We start from the raw sequence: 16,026 nt of genomic DNA, 5'->3' as shown, positions 1-16,026 counted from the left end.
GATTTTGTTGAATTTGGATTACCACATATAGAACTCTGTCCCTCAAGGCTGATACTACAACACTTTTTTATTCAATTCCTTAAAGATATTTTCCCTAAATTCTAGCCTGGGTTTAGATGCCCAGTACTCATTGGAAAAAAAGAGATTCTACAATTTGCTGTTCAGTTGTGGATATTGAGCGGTTTTTTAACGTGTTTATATTATACAATCAATGTGATTTTATCACAGTAATATCATGTTCCCACTGCAACTAAATAAATTTATATTAATCAGATCAAGATTCGGTTGTTTTCATTGACATAAGTTGATTTTTACAAGTGAAGTAGCTTTTATCTGTCGGTATCTGTGTCAAATATGTCATATTTTGCAATAGTGAATTTGACATTTTCGGCGTAATTTCCCTTGATTTATTATTAACTAACTTTATAGATTTATAACTTTACTATGGAAAGCACAAAAGCAATTGGTAAGGTTAATTAACTTCATTAGTAGCATAAATCAAATGAACTACTTTAATAAAGGCTATAGGAACACATATCGCAAGTTATTCTCACTAAATGTACTATTAAGACTTTACTTTAGATACAGAATGATATCATAAAAATGGCAAACCAGATTGTTCAAGAAAATATTGTTTTTATATTATGTAAAAAATTCTTTAGAGGTCATACTGAAGTGAAGAAATATTAGAATATACAAAATGAACTTTTACCGCTTACCAACACTATTCATAACTTCTGAACAGCTGATTTTTTAGTTGCTGCGCGCTGTTTGAACTTTACTTAAAATTCCAAATAAACAATAATATCGCCTCAGTTTTTAAGCTGAAATAAATTATATAAAACATATACGATTTATATATGGATAAAGATTGCCAACCCAGTACATCGAAATCAATTACAAATTTAAATCAAGATGAGACCGAAAAGAAAACAAAAGCCGGCACAGTCAAGTGGCAATCACATGAGGGAACGGGCACTGCTTTGGACTGTGTAGGCGAACACTTCGATTCAAAGCTCGCTCTCTATACACCAGAATTTCAGGTAGCCAAGAAGCAGCCAAAAATCATCTTCCAAAATTTTGCGGCTTATGAAAGTGCTTTGACTCGTTTTGGTTGTGACAACATGTTAAAAGAGGTAAAGAAACAGCAGCGCACAATCGCGGAGAAGAAGTCCAAACCTACTAAAGTTGCAGTTGTTGAAGCTGCATCAATTGAGCGCCGGTTCGAACCACATCAAATGGCTATACAATCAACAGACACAAGGTACAAACGTCACTTAAGAAATATCTATACGCACATGGAGAAACTGACCGGCCCATTGCAGCGTCTACATACGTCTCTGTCGCAGAGCAGGGAACATGTGAAAGTGCAAGTTAGAAATGAGCATGGCGTACGTGGCCACATTGAAGGACATTTAAAATTTTTCGATAAACATTGGAATATGTTGCTGGTGGACGTTTGCGTTGTTTGGCAACGTAGAAAATATAAATACGGCGTAAACAACACAATGGGTAAATCCAAAGACTGCACAAAAGAACTAAAAGCATTAGGCATAAAACTGCCGGAACTGAAAGTCAAAAGCCTCAACAGAAAGAATGTACAAGTAACTAAACACTGTAGTCAGATTCTCCTGCGTGGCGAAGAAATTGTGCTGGTGCAATTTATCAATGACGAAACGGAAGCCCAGGAGACAGTAGCTTAAGTACTTTTTATTAATTAGTTTAACTTATTAAATTATAAAATAAGAAAATAAAACAAAATTTTACATTACAGACATTTACGTTTATTAAACTATATTTTCGCAATATAAGGAATAATACACTATAAGCCAACGCCAACGTGCTGCAATGCATCTGTCAAATGTTGTGTCAGTTATATCGCATCTGGAATGTCGAATACTCTGCGCACCGTTTCAAAGTTCTTAATATTGTAGATGCGGCAACGTGGTGGTTTTTCACCGCCTAACGCCAGCGTATAGGGATCTTCTGGGCACTGCTTCATGCACTGTAGCCGCCCCATTTCAAAATCATGTGAATGAACTTCATCTATTTTACTCGTGGAAAAGTTCCAGACTTTAAGCACTCCATCTGTGGAACTGGTGGTCAATAAATTTGGTTTTTGCGCATTGAAGCAAACGCCAGATATTTCCTCCTCGTGCGCTTTTAATGACCACAGAAATGAATCAGGTCTGCGCTTGTCCGCGTAATGCAAACTGCCGTCGTTTGTACCGATTATAAAATTATGTGTTTCTGTTGGATGCCAAAGTACTTTTTCAACTTCACCATTGATTTTCCATTTAATGAACGATGTGTTGATAATTTCTGGATCACGACAGTCAAAAATACGCACCAATCCATCAGCACAACCAGTTAAAAGAGTTTGTGCTTCTGTACCATGAAATTCTACGGACTGGACTTTATTTTTGAATGCTGTAATAGTTGTGTGTGGCTCGCCTTCATCCAAATCCCAAAGTATTAAAGTTTTATCAACTGAACCACTGGCAATTATGTGTTCATATTCGCGATTCCATGACAAATCTAGTACAGCATCCATGTGACCAATGCGAGGTTTGTTTTTTTTACGACTGCCTTTAGAGCCCAATTTAAATGCAGGTTCCAACGAATCCTGTATATCCAAATCCCATACTGTGATAACAGGGTCCATACAACCAATTGCACACAAATTACCTGCACTACTACTGCCTGGATCATGATTCATCCATTCGATACACAGTGGAAAACTTGGTAATAAAAAGTCGTGATGTGTATACAAAGATTCCTCATCTTGATTAAATACCCACACTTCCATCGAGGCAGCGTCATCTTGTACATGCCCAACTAATATTAAATTATCTGTTGACTTTATAATCTCATCTTCAGCTTCAGAATCGTTATCTTCATCAGCTATTTGTTGATCTGCATTTACAATGGTTGCGATACTAGCCAAATTACCCTGCTCTTCCTGCTCGTAGTTATCGAAATTGAATTCGTCGTTGGGATCATTGTTTTCATTTGTGTTTCTTACGTCATCTACATCCATGTTATTGGCATTATTCTCGTCATCTGTGTCATTGTCATCGTTGTCGCCGTCACCATCTCCGCCACCTAACTGCTCCTTAGCGTCCTTTATTATCTTTTCGAGTTCATTGCGTGATAAAGCAACTTTTTCTGGTCGTTCTTTTGTTACACCGCGCGGTACAAAACACAACGCAGGCACAAAATCAATCGTTGGTTCTTGCGGCGCATCTCCATCCATTTTATTTATTTAATAAATGTTAAATATCTTATAAAATTACAAACAAGTCAATCAACAATTGTTAATTTCAATTCCTACAAAACAAATCTTCACATGTGCCTCAGCTGTCAAATAATTAGCGAAACAATGTTGTTGAATGTCACAAGCCTAGTGATGTCATTTTATACTGTGTTTGTTGAAAAGAGTAATCGGTTATCTTGTGTATCTTGTGGTTTATAACGCAAATACAAACAGGCTATAGATTTTTACAATACTTGTTAAAGTAACGCATGCACAACTGCTGTTTAATGAAACTAAATTTTATTATTTTTCAATTTCTTCAAACTTTTACATTTGACAGTAAGATTTTTGAAATTTCCACTTCACTACATTTATAAAGATTATGTACATTGTTGTTAAATGTGCTTTAATGGCCTGGTGAAATTTTATTGATCACATTTTCTCTAAGTGCACTTCGATTTTCGGTCGTGTGTACGACCATCCATGTTGTCGGAAAATCATAAAGAAGTTTTAAGACTTTTACAGCTGGTGATACTTATAAGATTGGTGTAAAAGGCATTTAAATAGGATAATATCTAGCATTTATATATACTAAATAAGTTAGAATCTATTGCAGTTTTTAAGAAAGGGTGAAGAGCATTTTCATTATTTATTTGTCGACATTTTCAAAAAAGAAAAGATCCCATATCAAAAAACTTGTATATATTTTTTAAGTAGAATAAAGAATTTCAATGAATCATTTTTAAAAGAGTAATGTTTGTTTCAAGTTAAGATGTAATAAGTTAACTTGAAGAATGTTGCTACAAAAGTCATGATATAAAGAGAATATAACATACTCTTAGCAAGAGAGTAAATAATCCACCATGGAAATTATTATAATAATAATAAATGGAAGAACTCTTTCTTTTAATACTAGTTGAATTCCAGTTGGTGGAAACTAATCGCAGCGTTTTGCAACAGTACAAAGGCATAAGTACCTTTATAATAATTATATCTACATTTTACAGTTGATGATAAAGTGATTACTCGAATTAAGGTATTTCTACTTCCATTATACATATTAATACTTACAATTATTACTTACAAGTATTGATTTTGAATAAAAAGTGACACTTTTTACATTTTTATGCCATGTTTAGACTATTGTACCTAGCTCCACAAATATGCAGCAAAATCCATCCATCCTTCCACTAAAGCCTTATATAATATTGCATGTCTAAAAATCTTTTATTTTTATATGATCATCGTATTATGTATATCAGTATTTAAAAGTTCAATTGTACTAAAAATAGAAACATTACAATAATTCTTTAAAAACTTCTTTCAATATTTTGTTGTGTTCTAAAAACTTAGCACAAAACTTCTCAGTGTAGTAAAATGAATGTTGCTAATATAAGCAGCATGTTGATCATTTCATGTATGCATAGAAACATATTTCTTTATCAACATATGAAGTTTCGGTTCTCCCTTTGGAACAACAAACAAATGTACTTGTTCTATGTTTGTTCTTCTGTTTTTGTTGTAAACACGTTTATGAGTAATTTTACAGAACATGTTTGTTGTTGTTGGTGCTGTTGTTGTGATGTTGCCAGTGTGTTGTGTGAAAATGTGTGTGTTGGTATCATGCCGTCTGTTGGCTTGCTTGCTTGTGGAGTTCTCTCAACGCTGTTTCATCTCATAGCTTATTAGACGCTTAAAGGGAACGGTCGTCGAGTTTGTTTAACTGTCGAGCGTGTATATTTGTGTTTTGTGTACCAAAATTGTCAAATGTTTTATATTTGTTTGATGTTTGTGAATGTACGTACGATTTGAATTACAAAAGATTTGAATAAAATAAGTTTGAATAAATCAAAAAAGGTTTTTAAATAAATTTTGCTGATTGCTGATTTCGGTTATTGTTGTTGTTGACTCTTACGGCGATGAATTGTGCAACAGTTGTGATTTGTGAATGATGCTGTAATTATTGTTCTCTGTTTTTTTTTTTATTGTAAACTGTCATCGTCAGCGCCGCTTGGCTCGGTTTCATAATACAAAACACACAAATCAAAAAACAAAAAAAACGAATCTGGTTTTTGTTGATTGGTTTTTAAAAATAATCACAATTCAAAATTTGTGCAAAGCAAAAATAAAAAGTAAATTCAATAGATTTACAAATTATTAAGTGTAAAAATTAATAATTTTTTTATTTCAAAATTAATTGTTGCCGTGTTGCATGCGCGAAACGAGTTTTGATTGCCAAATTTAAATCAAAATCAACAAATTTGCAGACAAAGTGAATTCGCGATTTGAAGTTTGAAATAAACGCAGATTTTAAAATTAGTTTTATTATTAATTTTAATTAGTAATATTATTTTAATTCCATTTTATTTTAATAAAAATCCACTGGTTTGGATTTTTCATCTAAAAATAGTGAATGTGAATTATTTATTCCCTGCCCAAACCACATACCGACCCTGCATTTTTATGAGTGCAAGTCCCTCGCAGCGAGATTACGCACAACAAAACAACAACACAACAACAAAACTCATGTAGCTAATAAGAAATCTTCTAATTGGAATTTAAATTACTAAGTGAAGGCTATCCCAGCAAAATATAAGGAAATTTTTTTACTACAAAAACTTATATCAATGGGTCAAGGAAAATATTATTAAAAGGTAAGTGGAACTCTATACCTTATATACTTATATATATACTATACATATGTCAGGTTAAGATTTTGTATGAAACGTAATGAACTGTATTGATTCTACTACTTTATTGATTATAGTAGAAGATTATAGAATTTACTTAAAAATATGTTGGGTCTTTCAAAAAATAGAATCACAATCGCCTTTGAGGCCGTGTGCGCGTTCGAGTAAATTGAGGGAAATAATAAATTATGTCGATATGGCAGCGTGTGTTGGTATTTATCAGAATTTCGAATAGGGTAAATTAAATAAAAATTAGGTAATTGGTAACACCTAACCATTGTAAAAATTTTATAAGATGTTTAATAAATAAATTTGAAAACTTTTAATCAAAAATAATAAATAAGTGCAATAAATAAATATTTACATAAGTGAGCAGTGCAAAAAATCCCTAGGAAATATCTATTTACTTTACCTCAATTTACTCGAAAATTTTACTGTTTTACCGATAAATATGCGTGACAACACAAAACTTACTTCGATCTTAAATGGTAGGTATATTGTGATCATTTTAGTTATAGATTATGGTTAAATTTGGCCTTAAGTAGTCACCCTACTGTGTTAATATGAGTTATAGATTATTATTAAATTTTTCATTACCACTTTCTTTTAGACTCCACTTCATTTTAAGTTTCCAATTTAGTCTATATAACTAAATCTTAATTCGATGTAGAATTATTACAAAATTTTTGTCTCTATTTTGCCTTTATCTAAATAAAAGTAGAGAAGACTTAACGATATGTAGGCGTCTATATGTTAGTGGACTGCATTCTTTTACGAAACAATCCAGTATTCTCATTAACATGCCATGTAAAGATATCACTCTTATGGTAGGTTTGTTGACGGATCGTATACCACCGATCATGGAACCATGCTAGAAAGCTGAATATTCCGTTAAATAATTCCCGTCGCAGTTGTGAAGAGAACGATGAAAGTGCATGATAAATGCTTTGTCAAGTGCCAGCGCGACGCCAATTTATTATTTTAGTGGCTTTCTTTTAAGGATGTTATTCAATCCCAGGCTTCCAATTCCTTCCTCTAAAGAGCATTTTAAGTTTTGCCAAAGGTTCAAAGTAGGTTTTTAAATCTCTAAAATTCTTATACGATAACACAATGAGTCAATAGGCTTATGTGGAACTTTGTTTTATCGAATGAGGAATAAAAATGATATCTTCGGTGTGTGTAGATTTATATCTTCAAATTTTCATAAGTCAGGATTAATTGGTTCTATACCATTTTTGATGCGGAGTTTGAGAAATCAAGGATATCTTCCTTTAAATTAGCGGTCAAAATCTTTAATTATCTTATTTTATTCATGTATATACCATAAATGATGATGGTCCTGAATGAAGTATATAGGGTATTGATGTATTTGAAATCTGTTTTAAATTTTAAATCAATTTCATTTAATTATTAATATAAAATTACACAAACTAGAACTGGAATAGAATTGGATTGGAAAGAAGTCAAAGAAGAGATATTCCCAAGAATCCACATAAAGTACTTAAAAGTGCAATGAGGGTTCACTTCCTGCTTCATGTTCGGCTTTGGCTTTGGCTTTGGCTCTTCCAATTTTTATTTACATTTTTAAATGTGCATTTTGCAGTCATTGTGTTAGCGGTGAACAGCGAATGAGTAACCGAGCGATTTAACCTATGAGGCGTTCCACACAGCGCACTGCTTTGTTTCTTGTGCCTGCATAATTTTTGCACCTCTATAAGCTCGTGGACAGTCAGTCGGTCGGTTTGACAGACGACTATGCGCTAGAGTAATGTTTTTGTTGTTATTGTTGTATCGATACTCGTTTTTGTTATTGACGTAAGCGTAAGTGTAAGCGTACCTTTTGTGCTGCTGTCAATAAACCTAAACTGGTTTCTTATGAGGTTATGCGAGTAAAGTGCACTTCTCTATGCATATGTATAAGTATAAACAAAAGTATAACAACAACCACCACCACCACAACAACAACAAGAACAACAACAGTAATTCAACTAATACTACTACAATAACATCACAAAGTAAAGCAACAACAACGTATGATGCATGATTTTTCTTTTGGGCATAGGTAGCCAGCCGTAGCTTAACTGCTTCACATATATTTTCTTTGGTAAGATGAAAAAAATCAGATGCAAGAACAAAAACAGAAACCAAAAACTAAGTTAAGAACAACAACAACAACCATAGAACTGTATGTTTTGGTCATTGTAGTTCTGTTTTTGCTATGCCAACAACAAAAATAGTCATAAAGAACATTTTGACTGTGGTTTCTTTGTTGTAAACTTCAATTCTAAAATGTTTACATTGCTTTTTCGTTTTTTTTTTCACCATTTTTCCAAATTTATTTATTTTATATTTGTTTTTTTTTTGTTGTATTTACTATTTTATTTATGAAATTGTTGTGATATCTGATTTTGGGCTACATTAGCAATTTAAAAAAATTTCTTATTTCCGGTGAATTTGATATTTCTTATATGAAATATAATTTTGATTACGTTTTGGGGAAAATTACTGACCATAAGAAATATTTTTTTGCCTTCCAAAATTTTTTTTAATTTTGAACAGAATCGGGTTTCTGGGTCTCTATTAAAATTTATACCATTTCGATAAGATTTTTGATTTTTTTTAACTTTTATGCTTATTGTGATTTCTTATAAATGTACTAATACCACTATATTTCAATTCTATCTCAAATTTACTTTAAAAAAAATTTTTCTGAATTAATTATAATCCTTAATAATTTGGGATCTTAATAATATAAAACTATCAGTAACTATCTTTTCATGTATGTTATTATTACATCAGCATTCAAAAGCTCATATATAAGTATTTGCTCCATCTCTCTATTTTTTAAGATAGAAAAGAACATCTTCAAATCTTTTCTTGAGATAAACTTTTTGGCGGCTTTCTACTAATTTTATTTACTCTATCACTAGGATCTATTACAAGGTCCAGGTACCTTAAGCTTTTTGGTTTCTTACTCAGTTTTTTTACTCCATCAATATATCTTTAACGAGGTCAAATTCGTCTATTCTCTTCTAAAAGAGAAGCTTACTTCATCAATATATCTTTAACAAATTCAACGTCTTCCGTTCTTATCATCTATTCTAAAAAACTAATATTTTCTTTCAAAGGGAAGTTTTGGAAAAGAGGAACTTGTCAGTTTCATTTACTTTACTTTGATTTTCCTACAATTTTGTTTAATTCATCAATATATCTTTTACGCGGTCACTGTCTTCGGATTTCTTTTTTATATAAGCTTTTTGGCTTCCTAAGAATTTCATTTACTCCACCATACTATTTTTTACAAAATCGATGTCTTTTATTCCGTTCTTCTAGGTGAAGCTTCTGATCTTCTAATAAAGGAATCGAATCAGTTCGGCAAATATCTTTCCTTGCATCAATCATTAGATAGTGATTAGATAATAATTCTGTATTTTAAATCAGATATCAGATTTGATATGAACACAAATATTACATATAATATTCTTCATATTCTTAATAAGCTTGTTTCGTTACATCTCTATAAGTCTGTGCATTTCGCTTCCGTAAGTAATCAAAAGTCGAATAAGTATAACATAAATGCGATTTTTATATTTGTAGAGAGTAGTATACCCATCATAACTGATTTTTCTAAAATAGCGTTTAAAACCCAAATAATATTATACCTAAAATTTCATATCATCACAGCAAGAATCTTATACTTGTATATGTAAAGCTGTTTACGCCTTCAAAGCAATATTGCATTCTTTAGTAATCTGATTATATAGAAGAAATCATACATACTTTACATTCTCCTCTTAATGAACAAATAAAATTAAATAATTATATATTCGTATTTAAATTAATTAAGAAAGCCTAAACAATATGGTATACAAAAATTATTTGTTTTTTATATTTAAAATATATTTTATATGTTTTCAATAATAAAAAAATGCTGTTATTTTTTAATAAAAATGCAATATTATATAAATTTTATCTCTTGCTTGTTAAATATAATTTAAAACTGCTTACAAATAAGAAGTGCCTGTTTAAATTGAAAACCGATATCCTTATTCAGAGAATGGATTTTAAGGAACCCGCATAAGTGCTGTTTGCATTTCAAGTAGACATGAAAAAGGAAAGGAAACACACACATATTCAAATGTATCTTATGAAATTGATAAAATTTAAATATAAAATAAAACCCAATTCAAAAAAATCCAAAAATATGTGAAGGATAAAATTGAAAGGGCAAAAATAAATATACGAATATTTCTTTGGTAGGTGGTAATGCACTTCAAAATAAATGTCAAAAAATGCATATGTAATGAAAGAATTTCAAAAATGTCTCAATTAAGATAAGATTTTTACATATCCGTATAGTTATTGTACATATCTTCACGAGGATACAGAAGGATTATTATGTATTTATATCAAATCTGATAAAGTAAAAATATTTGTTTATATAAATAAATTGTGTTATTAGGAACTAATAATATGCGGTTTCTAAAGTAAATGTATGTAAAATACGCTAGTGATTAAGATTTTAATTTTTATTCCAAAGCATTTTATGGATCTCGCCATTCGGTGTGAAACATAAATGTCCTCCATGAGAGATTTTACAGCGGTTGATGCTTTTGAGGTAATTTTCGGTGACATTTCGGCACATAGCTGGCAATAGTTCGGCCATAACAAGGCGAATGATGGTAATATTGTTTTAAATCTTTTAAATTCGAAGATTGTCCGCGGAAACATGATCCTTTGCATCATTCTTCAATTGAGGCAAATCCTTGATTATTATTGTGGGCAATTTACATAACCGAAACATTAACATAAGACGTTTTGTACAGCTTGTAGCACCATCTCAAAACCCTTTGTTCCATATCTACTGCTTCAATTTCACGCCGAAACAAAGTTGGTAATCATGTAGCTGTATCGATCAACATTGACGATTTGTGTCACAACTTTATCATTTTCACAAAGGTAGGGACCCAAAATCACATCTCCAGCCCAAGTCTGACACTATACAGAGATATTTGCATAATTGCAATGATCTATTGCTAGTTACTTGTTGATTTTCTTTACTTCTGAGAGTCAATAATCGTTACCATTTTTATGGTAAGTTTTCACAATTTTTGCATGATTAGTGTTTGTTGAACAGTCCATATTGTAAAATAGTGAATCTGCAACTTATGCTATAACAACTCTGTTTAACATATGTTCCTGAAACTGTAGTACCAAATCAAGATCAAGAAATGGATAACCTTTTAGTACATATTTCAATACAATTGTTTTTAAGTATTACGATTAATATTCTAAACTGTACAATATTAATGTAAATAAATAGAATTTGAATGGAATAGTATCAGGTTTAGCATCAGGTATCAGGCGTCGTTTCTTTCCCAATAGCTGCCTTATTTCCGAGTTTAAATGGGTCAATAATCATGCGGGGTATTTCGTATTCTTTTATTTAATTAATTAAATATAATTTACTTAATTAAACTCTACGTTAGTTATGTAGCATTCAGTTTAGTGATATATTGAAGGATCTTTTTTTGTTAAATAATAATTATATGTCCACAATTTATATAAATTTCTGTCATCTCTGATATAAAGTGGATATCTCTTCAAATATTGTTGATATAAAAACATAAATAACTTATTTTATGTTAAACCTTAATGGATTCTCTGTCGTTTAATAAAAAAAACAATATTGCTTAGTATTTGTCCTGTGAATTACTGTTACCAATGTTTCCAATATTTAAAAAATTAAAAATGAGTAGTGCATAAAATTTCAATGCTGATAAAGTATTTATTAATAAATTGTTATTATTGTATGGAATTAATCGTTCTAGAACTTTTTGAGCGCAAAAAAGTTTCTCATAAATATTGTTTACCCAAGCAACGTAAATTTCCGGACTTGGCTTGTGCTGTAAATCATTTTAAGGTAAAAAATTAATGTTTTTGTTTTGTTGTTATTAGAAAGAAACTTTCATGCCTCGAAGGCAAATTGTTCGAAAATTTGGCACAAAATCAAAGGTGATTAAAATTTAATTAAAGTGACAAATTGCTTGTTAAGTTGCCTCAAATCGACAACATCAACAAAAACAAGCCGAAATTATTATTCAAGTGCCAAGAACGAAAACAGTTAAGAACACGAGTAATGAAGTTCGAGGAAAGGTTGAAAAATTGGTAGAGAAAATAACCGAAATATGATTAATAAATTTTGTGTAAGCAAAAAGACTTTAAAACAATAAAACTGCCAAAACAAACCGTTAAAATAATTATATACTTCAGTGTAAATTGAAAATTAACGCTCAAAAAGCAAATATCGTAATTACGTGCTAATTTAGTACGCGCCGCATACGAGTTAAGTATAGCAGATACGAGTACGAGGTTTGGTTGAGATACAACATTACATATAGATACATAAAGCAAATTACCTTTAAATATATTTGTATTTCAATTTTAAAACCATTAATAACTTACACTTAATATGTTTAATAAAACTTTCTGTATTTTTTTGTAAAATGCATCATTCCTAAAGTTACAGTCATTTAATGTGTTTACACTTTAGCAAAATTGTTGAAGTCGTTACGAATGAAGAGTTACTTTTATGTTTCACTATAAAACTACGACTAATGAAATTAAGTAAGCCTCTTATATTCGTCTTAAGTATAGATATCTTTTCAATTTAATGAATTATATAAATAGCAATACCACAAAGTGGGTACCTAATATCATCGTTATACGTACCCTTACCTGATATGAAAAGTTTAATCTTATGTTGATTTATTTTTTAATGCAAGGATATTAAAAAAATAAATGTTTTTTTTATATTTGGATATTGTTTGTTCACTGCCTTTTAAATTCGTTTACTATAAAAAGCTTGTGGACTGAAGCTACATTTTTTCTTCATTCTTTGTTATTTTAGGAGTTTCTTTTCGAATTTCTACTTCATCAATAGAAGTAAGTACATATATTTTTTCCTAAACTAACATTGATATTTCAAACAGAACGATAGTTAATAAAATGATCAGAAGAGGATCGGAAATAGGCATATATCAAGCCGAAAGATACCCTAATACCAATCCCGATATATGAACAGTTAAAAAATGTAAATAAATTCAACACTGCGGTGATGAAGGACTTATAAACTAATCACGTGGACTATGAGGTCGTTAGTACTTTATGGCTCAAATAAGCTGAAGAAGTACAAAACATTTTTTGGTTTTCAACACACCTAGAGTTCTTTAATTCTATAATACTGATGCGACACTTTCTAATAGTCTTTCTAATGTTAGTTGAAATGGTGAAAAGGAGAACGAATCAATCAAAAAATTGTTATGTCTCTGCTCAAGACCGGAACCACACTAGCTTAAATATCTAGGAAATTATTCCGATTCTTTACTTATCTAGTGGAAGGTAGAAGGTAGACTTATCGAATCTTTCTAACTTCATCTGGAAGACGATATGGTCTTACAAAGATATCAATAGGAGCTATATTCTAAACCACGTTTACTGAAGTTATCCACCCCTGACAACTTTAAAGACAACACAATATTCTATCTAATCCAACTTCACTTGCAAACTTGATTTCTACGCATAAAACTAACACTAATATGTATAGTTTTTGGGGTGTACTCTTTCTTTCTTATAGGTGCTTTGTCCGTCTATTTTCACACTTAACGTTTATCCGCTCTGGTTATGATCAGCGATTTGATCATTATAGTTGCTAAAATAGGCAGTAATTCAACATGATTAGTTCTATATCTGAAAAAGTTTCTTTCCTCTTCTAATATTGGAAATGATTAAAGTTATTTTGACAAACTTTTAAATGTCTTTTGCTTGGTTTCTATAGCCTTTTCGGGACGATAAAAGCTAACTAACGTTGTTGGTTTCTTTTTCGGTAGTCATTAGACATGAATAGACAAAATGAAAAGATATTTAACTCCATTTAAAAAAAAAATTGCAGATAACAGCTTAACTTAATAAAATTCGTCTTTAAAAGGTGTTAGGTATAACTCCTTCTGAAAATTAGTGATTATTCTAAGTAGAGATCTATGTGAAAAATCTGTAACCTCGGTTTCTCAACTGTTTCTTTATTGTCAATTTCCTTGAACTAGAGAATCTATTTCGTGACTTTATTTGTGTTAGTAAACTTAAACGTAATAATTTTAAATTAACTTAGTTTGAAAAGTAATTATAACTAACTAACTTTCCACGAATATATAATTCAGCGTTTGGAAGAGGAACTGAACGGTAAACCGAAAATCGATAAATATATAGGTTTACTTCGGTTCAGTATCATATAGTTTAGTACCTGCCTATAAATACGCACATTCCTCTTCTATGACTAAACTTTATTGAATTCTGGTTAAAAATTTTAATAAAGTTTTTATTTTAACGTAGAAATTCTTTATAAAAAACTTGTAAAGAAAATTCCTAATGAAACATCCACTCTTAAATGGATTTATATACATTATGCAAATTGTGAACATCATCGTTCATACATATCTTAAGCTTTTTTCAATATTAAAAACGCTTTCTTTCTTAATACAATTCAGATATTATTTAAGTGTTTTATGGCCAGTGATTTTTTACGCCTATTGATTGTACTGTTTGGAAATTGCAAATCATTGGGAACCTCATAGACACTTATATAGCTTGGTAAAGACTGTTAAAGCTGTTAAACCTTTACGACATGAACGCTCATTAGTTCTTCTCATCGAAGCACCGAAATACATGCAACTGATACATTGTAACCTATATTAAATAAAATAATTTAATCTATATTTTATTAGTACTAATATACGTAAATCGTTTTCTATTTGAATTACAAACTTTCTAAGCTGCACTTTGTTTTCGGCAATGCCAAATTTAGTATCTTTCAAATAATGTATCTTCTTTAAAGATTTCATAACAATTTCAATAGCAATCGAAACGTTTTTCAGTTTTTCAGTTTTTAGTATTTCAGTATTTCAAAAGGTGCACACAATGTATTTAGCGTGACTAACGTTACTTTGCAAATACGTGTTTAGTTTGTACGAGTATCTTTCTCGTACGAACTAAATTTGTTTGTATAAATTTAAAACTGCAATAAATTAAAATTACTTTTTTCATAATTTAAGCGCAAAGTTGCAAAAACTCAGAGGCGCAGAAGTAAACGTAGACATGAAAATGATTTCAATTCATTTTAATGATTTCAACATTTTAAAGATATTAAAAATAAAAATAATGAAGAATAAGCAAAATGAAAAAAGTTTAAAAAAAGAAATAAAACTAAAAAATAATAATGCTTTTTAATGGTGTAAGTATGCTCAGTTATAGTAGCTACTTAGACATTTGGTCGAAGTTGGTTTCAAAGTCGTAGTCTGTATCTTAGTCTCGCACTAAATCCCAATTGTAACGCAAGACTAACAATAAAAAAGATACTTTTTACCTTAGCTATTTTTTATATGCAATATACAATATACTTACGATATAAACAAATGGAGAAATATGTTCAAGCAACATGAAAAAGCAACAAAAATCAAATAAAAAAGCTGTAAGATACATCTGATGTTGCCATGAGATATCTAGCAACTGAGATACTGCAAAAGTATACTTGTCTGTTGAAACCTAAACAAAGAGCAAAAAGCAAAAAGCAGTTTTGGTGTTGAGGGAAAAATGGTAATTTAATTATAGTTTCGTACAATAAAACAAGGCGTAACGGCTCAACAATTAAGCATTAATTTTAACGTAATTAAAATTAAAATTGTAGATATAAAGAAGGCTGAGAATTAAAACAAAATATATATTAACATAATCTAGTATAGATCTTAATAAATTATGTAAAATTTAACAAATGCATAACAAAGAAAAATTTAACTAATTAATAGATAGAAACGACAAGTTCTAGATAGATATATACTTTACAACAATGACATCTTAAATGATCAATGTACGTATTACAGCTCAAACAAACACTTTATGAACAAGCTGTTATCAACAAGATCAAAGATCCTACCAAATAATACACTTGACTAATTCGTCACATCCTACGGAAGATAAATTCGCTGAAAAATATTTGGTGCAATATTTGAAAGTAATGAGTAGCGTTTT

The 16,026-nt window shown here is 30.4% G+C and overlaps 2 protein-coding genes across 2 annotated transcripts; one reads left to right on the top strand and one right to left on the bottom strand.

Annotated features, from left to right (window-relative positions):
• The first annotated feature begins 782 nt into the window (after window positions 1-782).
• On the top strand, window positions 783-1,738 carry LOC119680554 (U7 snRNA-associated Sm-like protein LSm11). Its single transcript, XM_038093448.1, has one exon. The coding sequence runs from the start codon at window positions 861-863 to the stop codon at window positions 1,701-1,703; it is 843 nt and encodes a 280-aa protein (XP_037949376.1). The 5' UTR covers window positions 783-860; the 3' UTR covers window positions 1,704-1,738.
• A 29-nt stretch (window positions 1,739-1,767) lies between these two features.
• On the bottom strand, window positions 1,768-3,536 carry LOC119680553 (periodic tryptophan protein 1 homolog). Its single transcript, XM_038093447.1, has one exon. It carries the CDS (start codon window positions 3,254-3,256, stop codon window positions 1,874-1,876), a length of 1,383 nt encoding a protein of 460 aa, XP_037949375.1. The 5' UTR covers window positions 3,257-3,536; the 3' UTR covers window positions 1,768-1,873.
• Between the last annotated feature and the right edge of the window lie 12,490 nt (window positions 3,537-16,026).

This window comes from Teleopsis dalmanni, chromosome 2 (assembly GCF_002237135.1).
Source record: "Teleopsis dalmanni isolate 2A chromosome 2, ASM223713v2, whole genome shotgun sequence".
NCBI lineage: Eukaryota > Metazoa > Arthropoda > Insecta > Diptera > Diopsidae > Teleopsis > Teleopsis dalmanni.
Note: the sequence above shows the minus strand (reverse complement) of the source record. Positions and strands in the feature narration are given on the sequence as shown.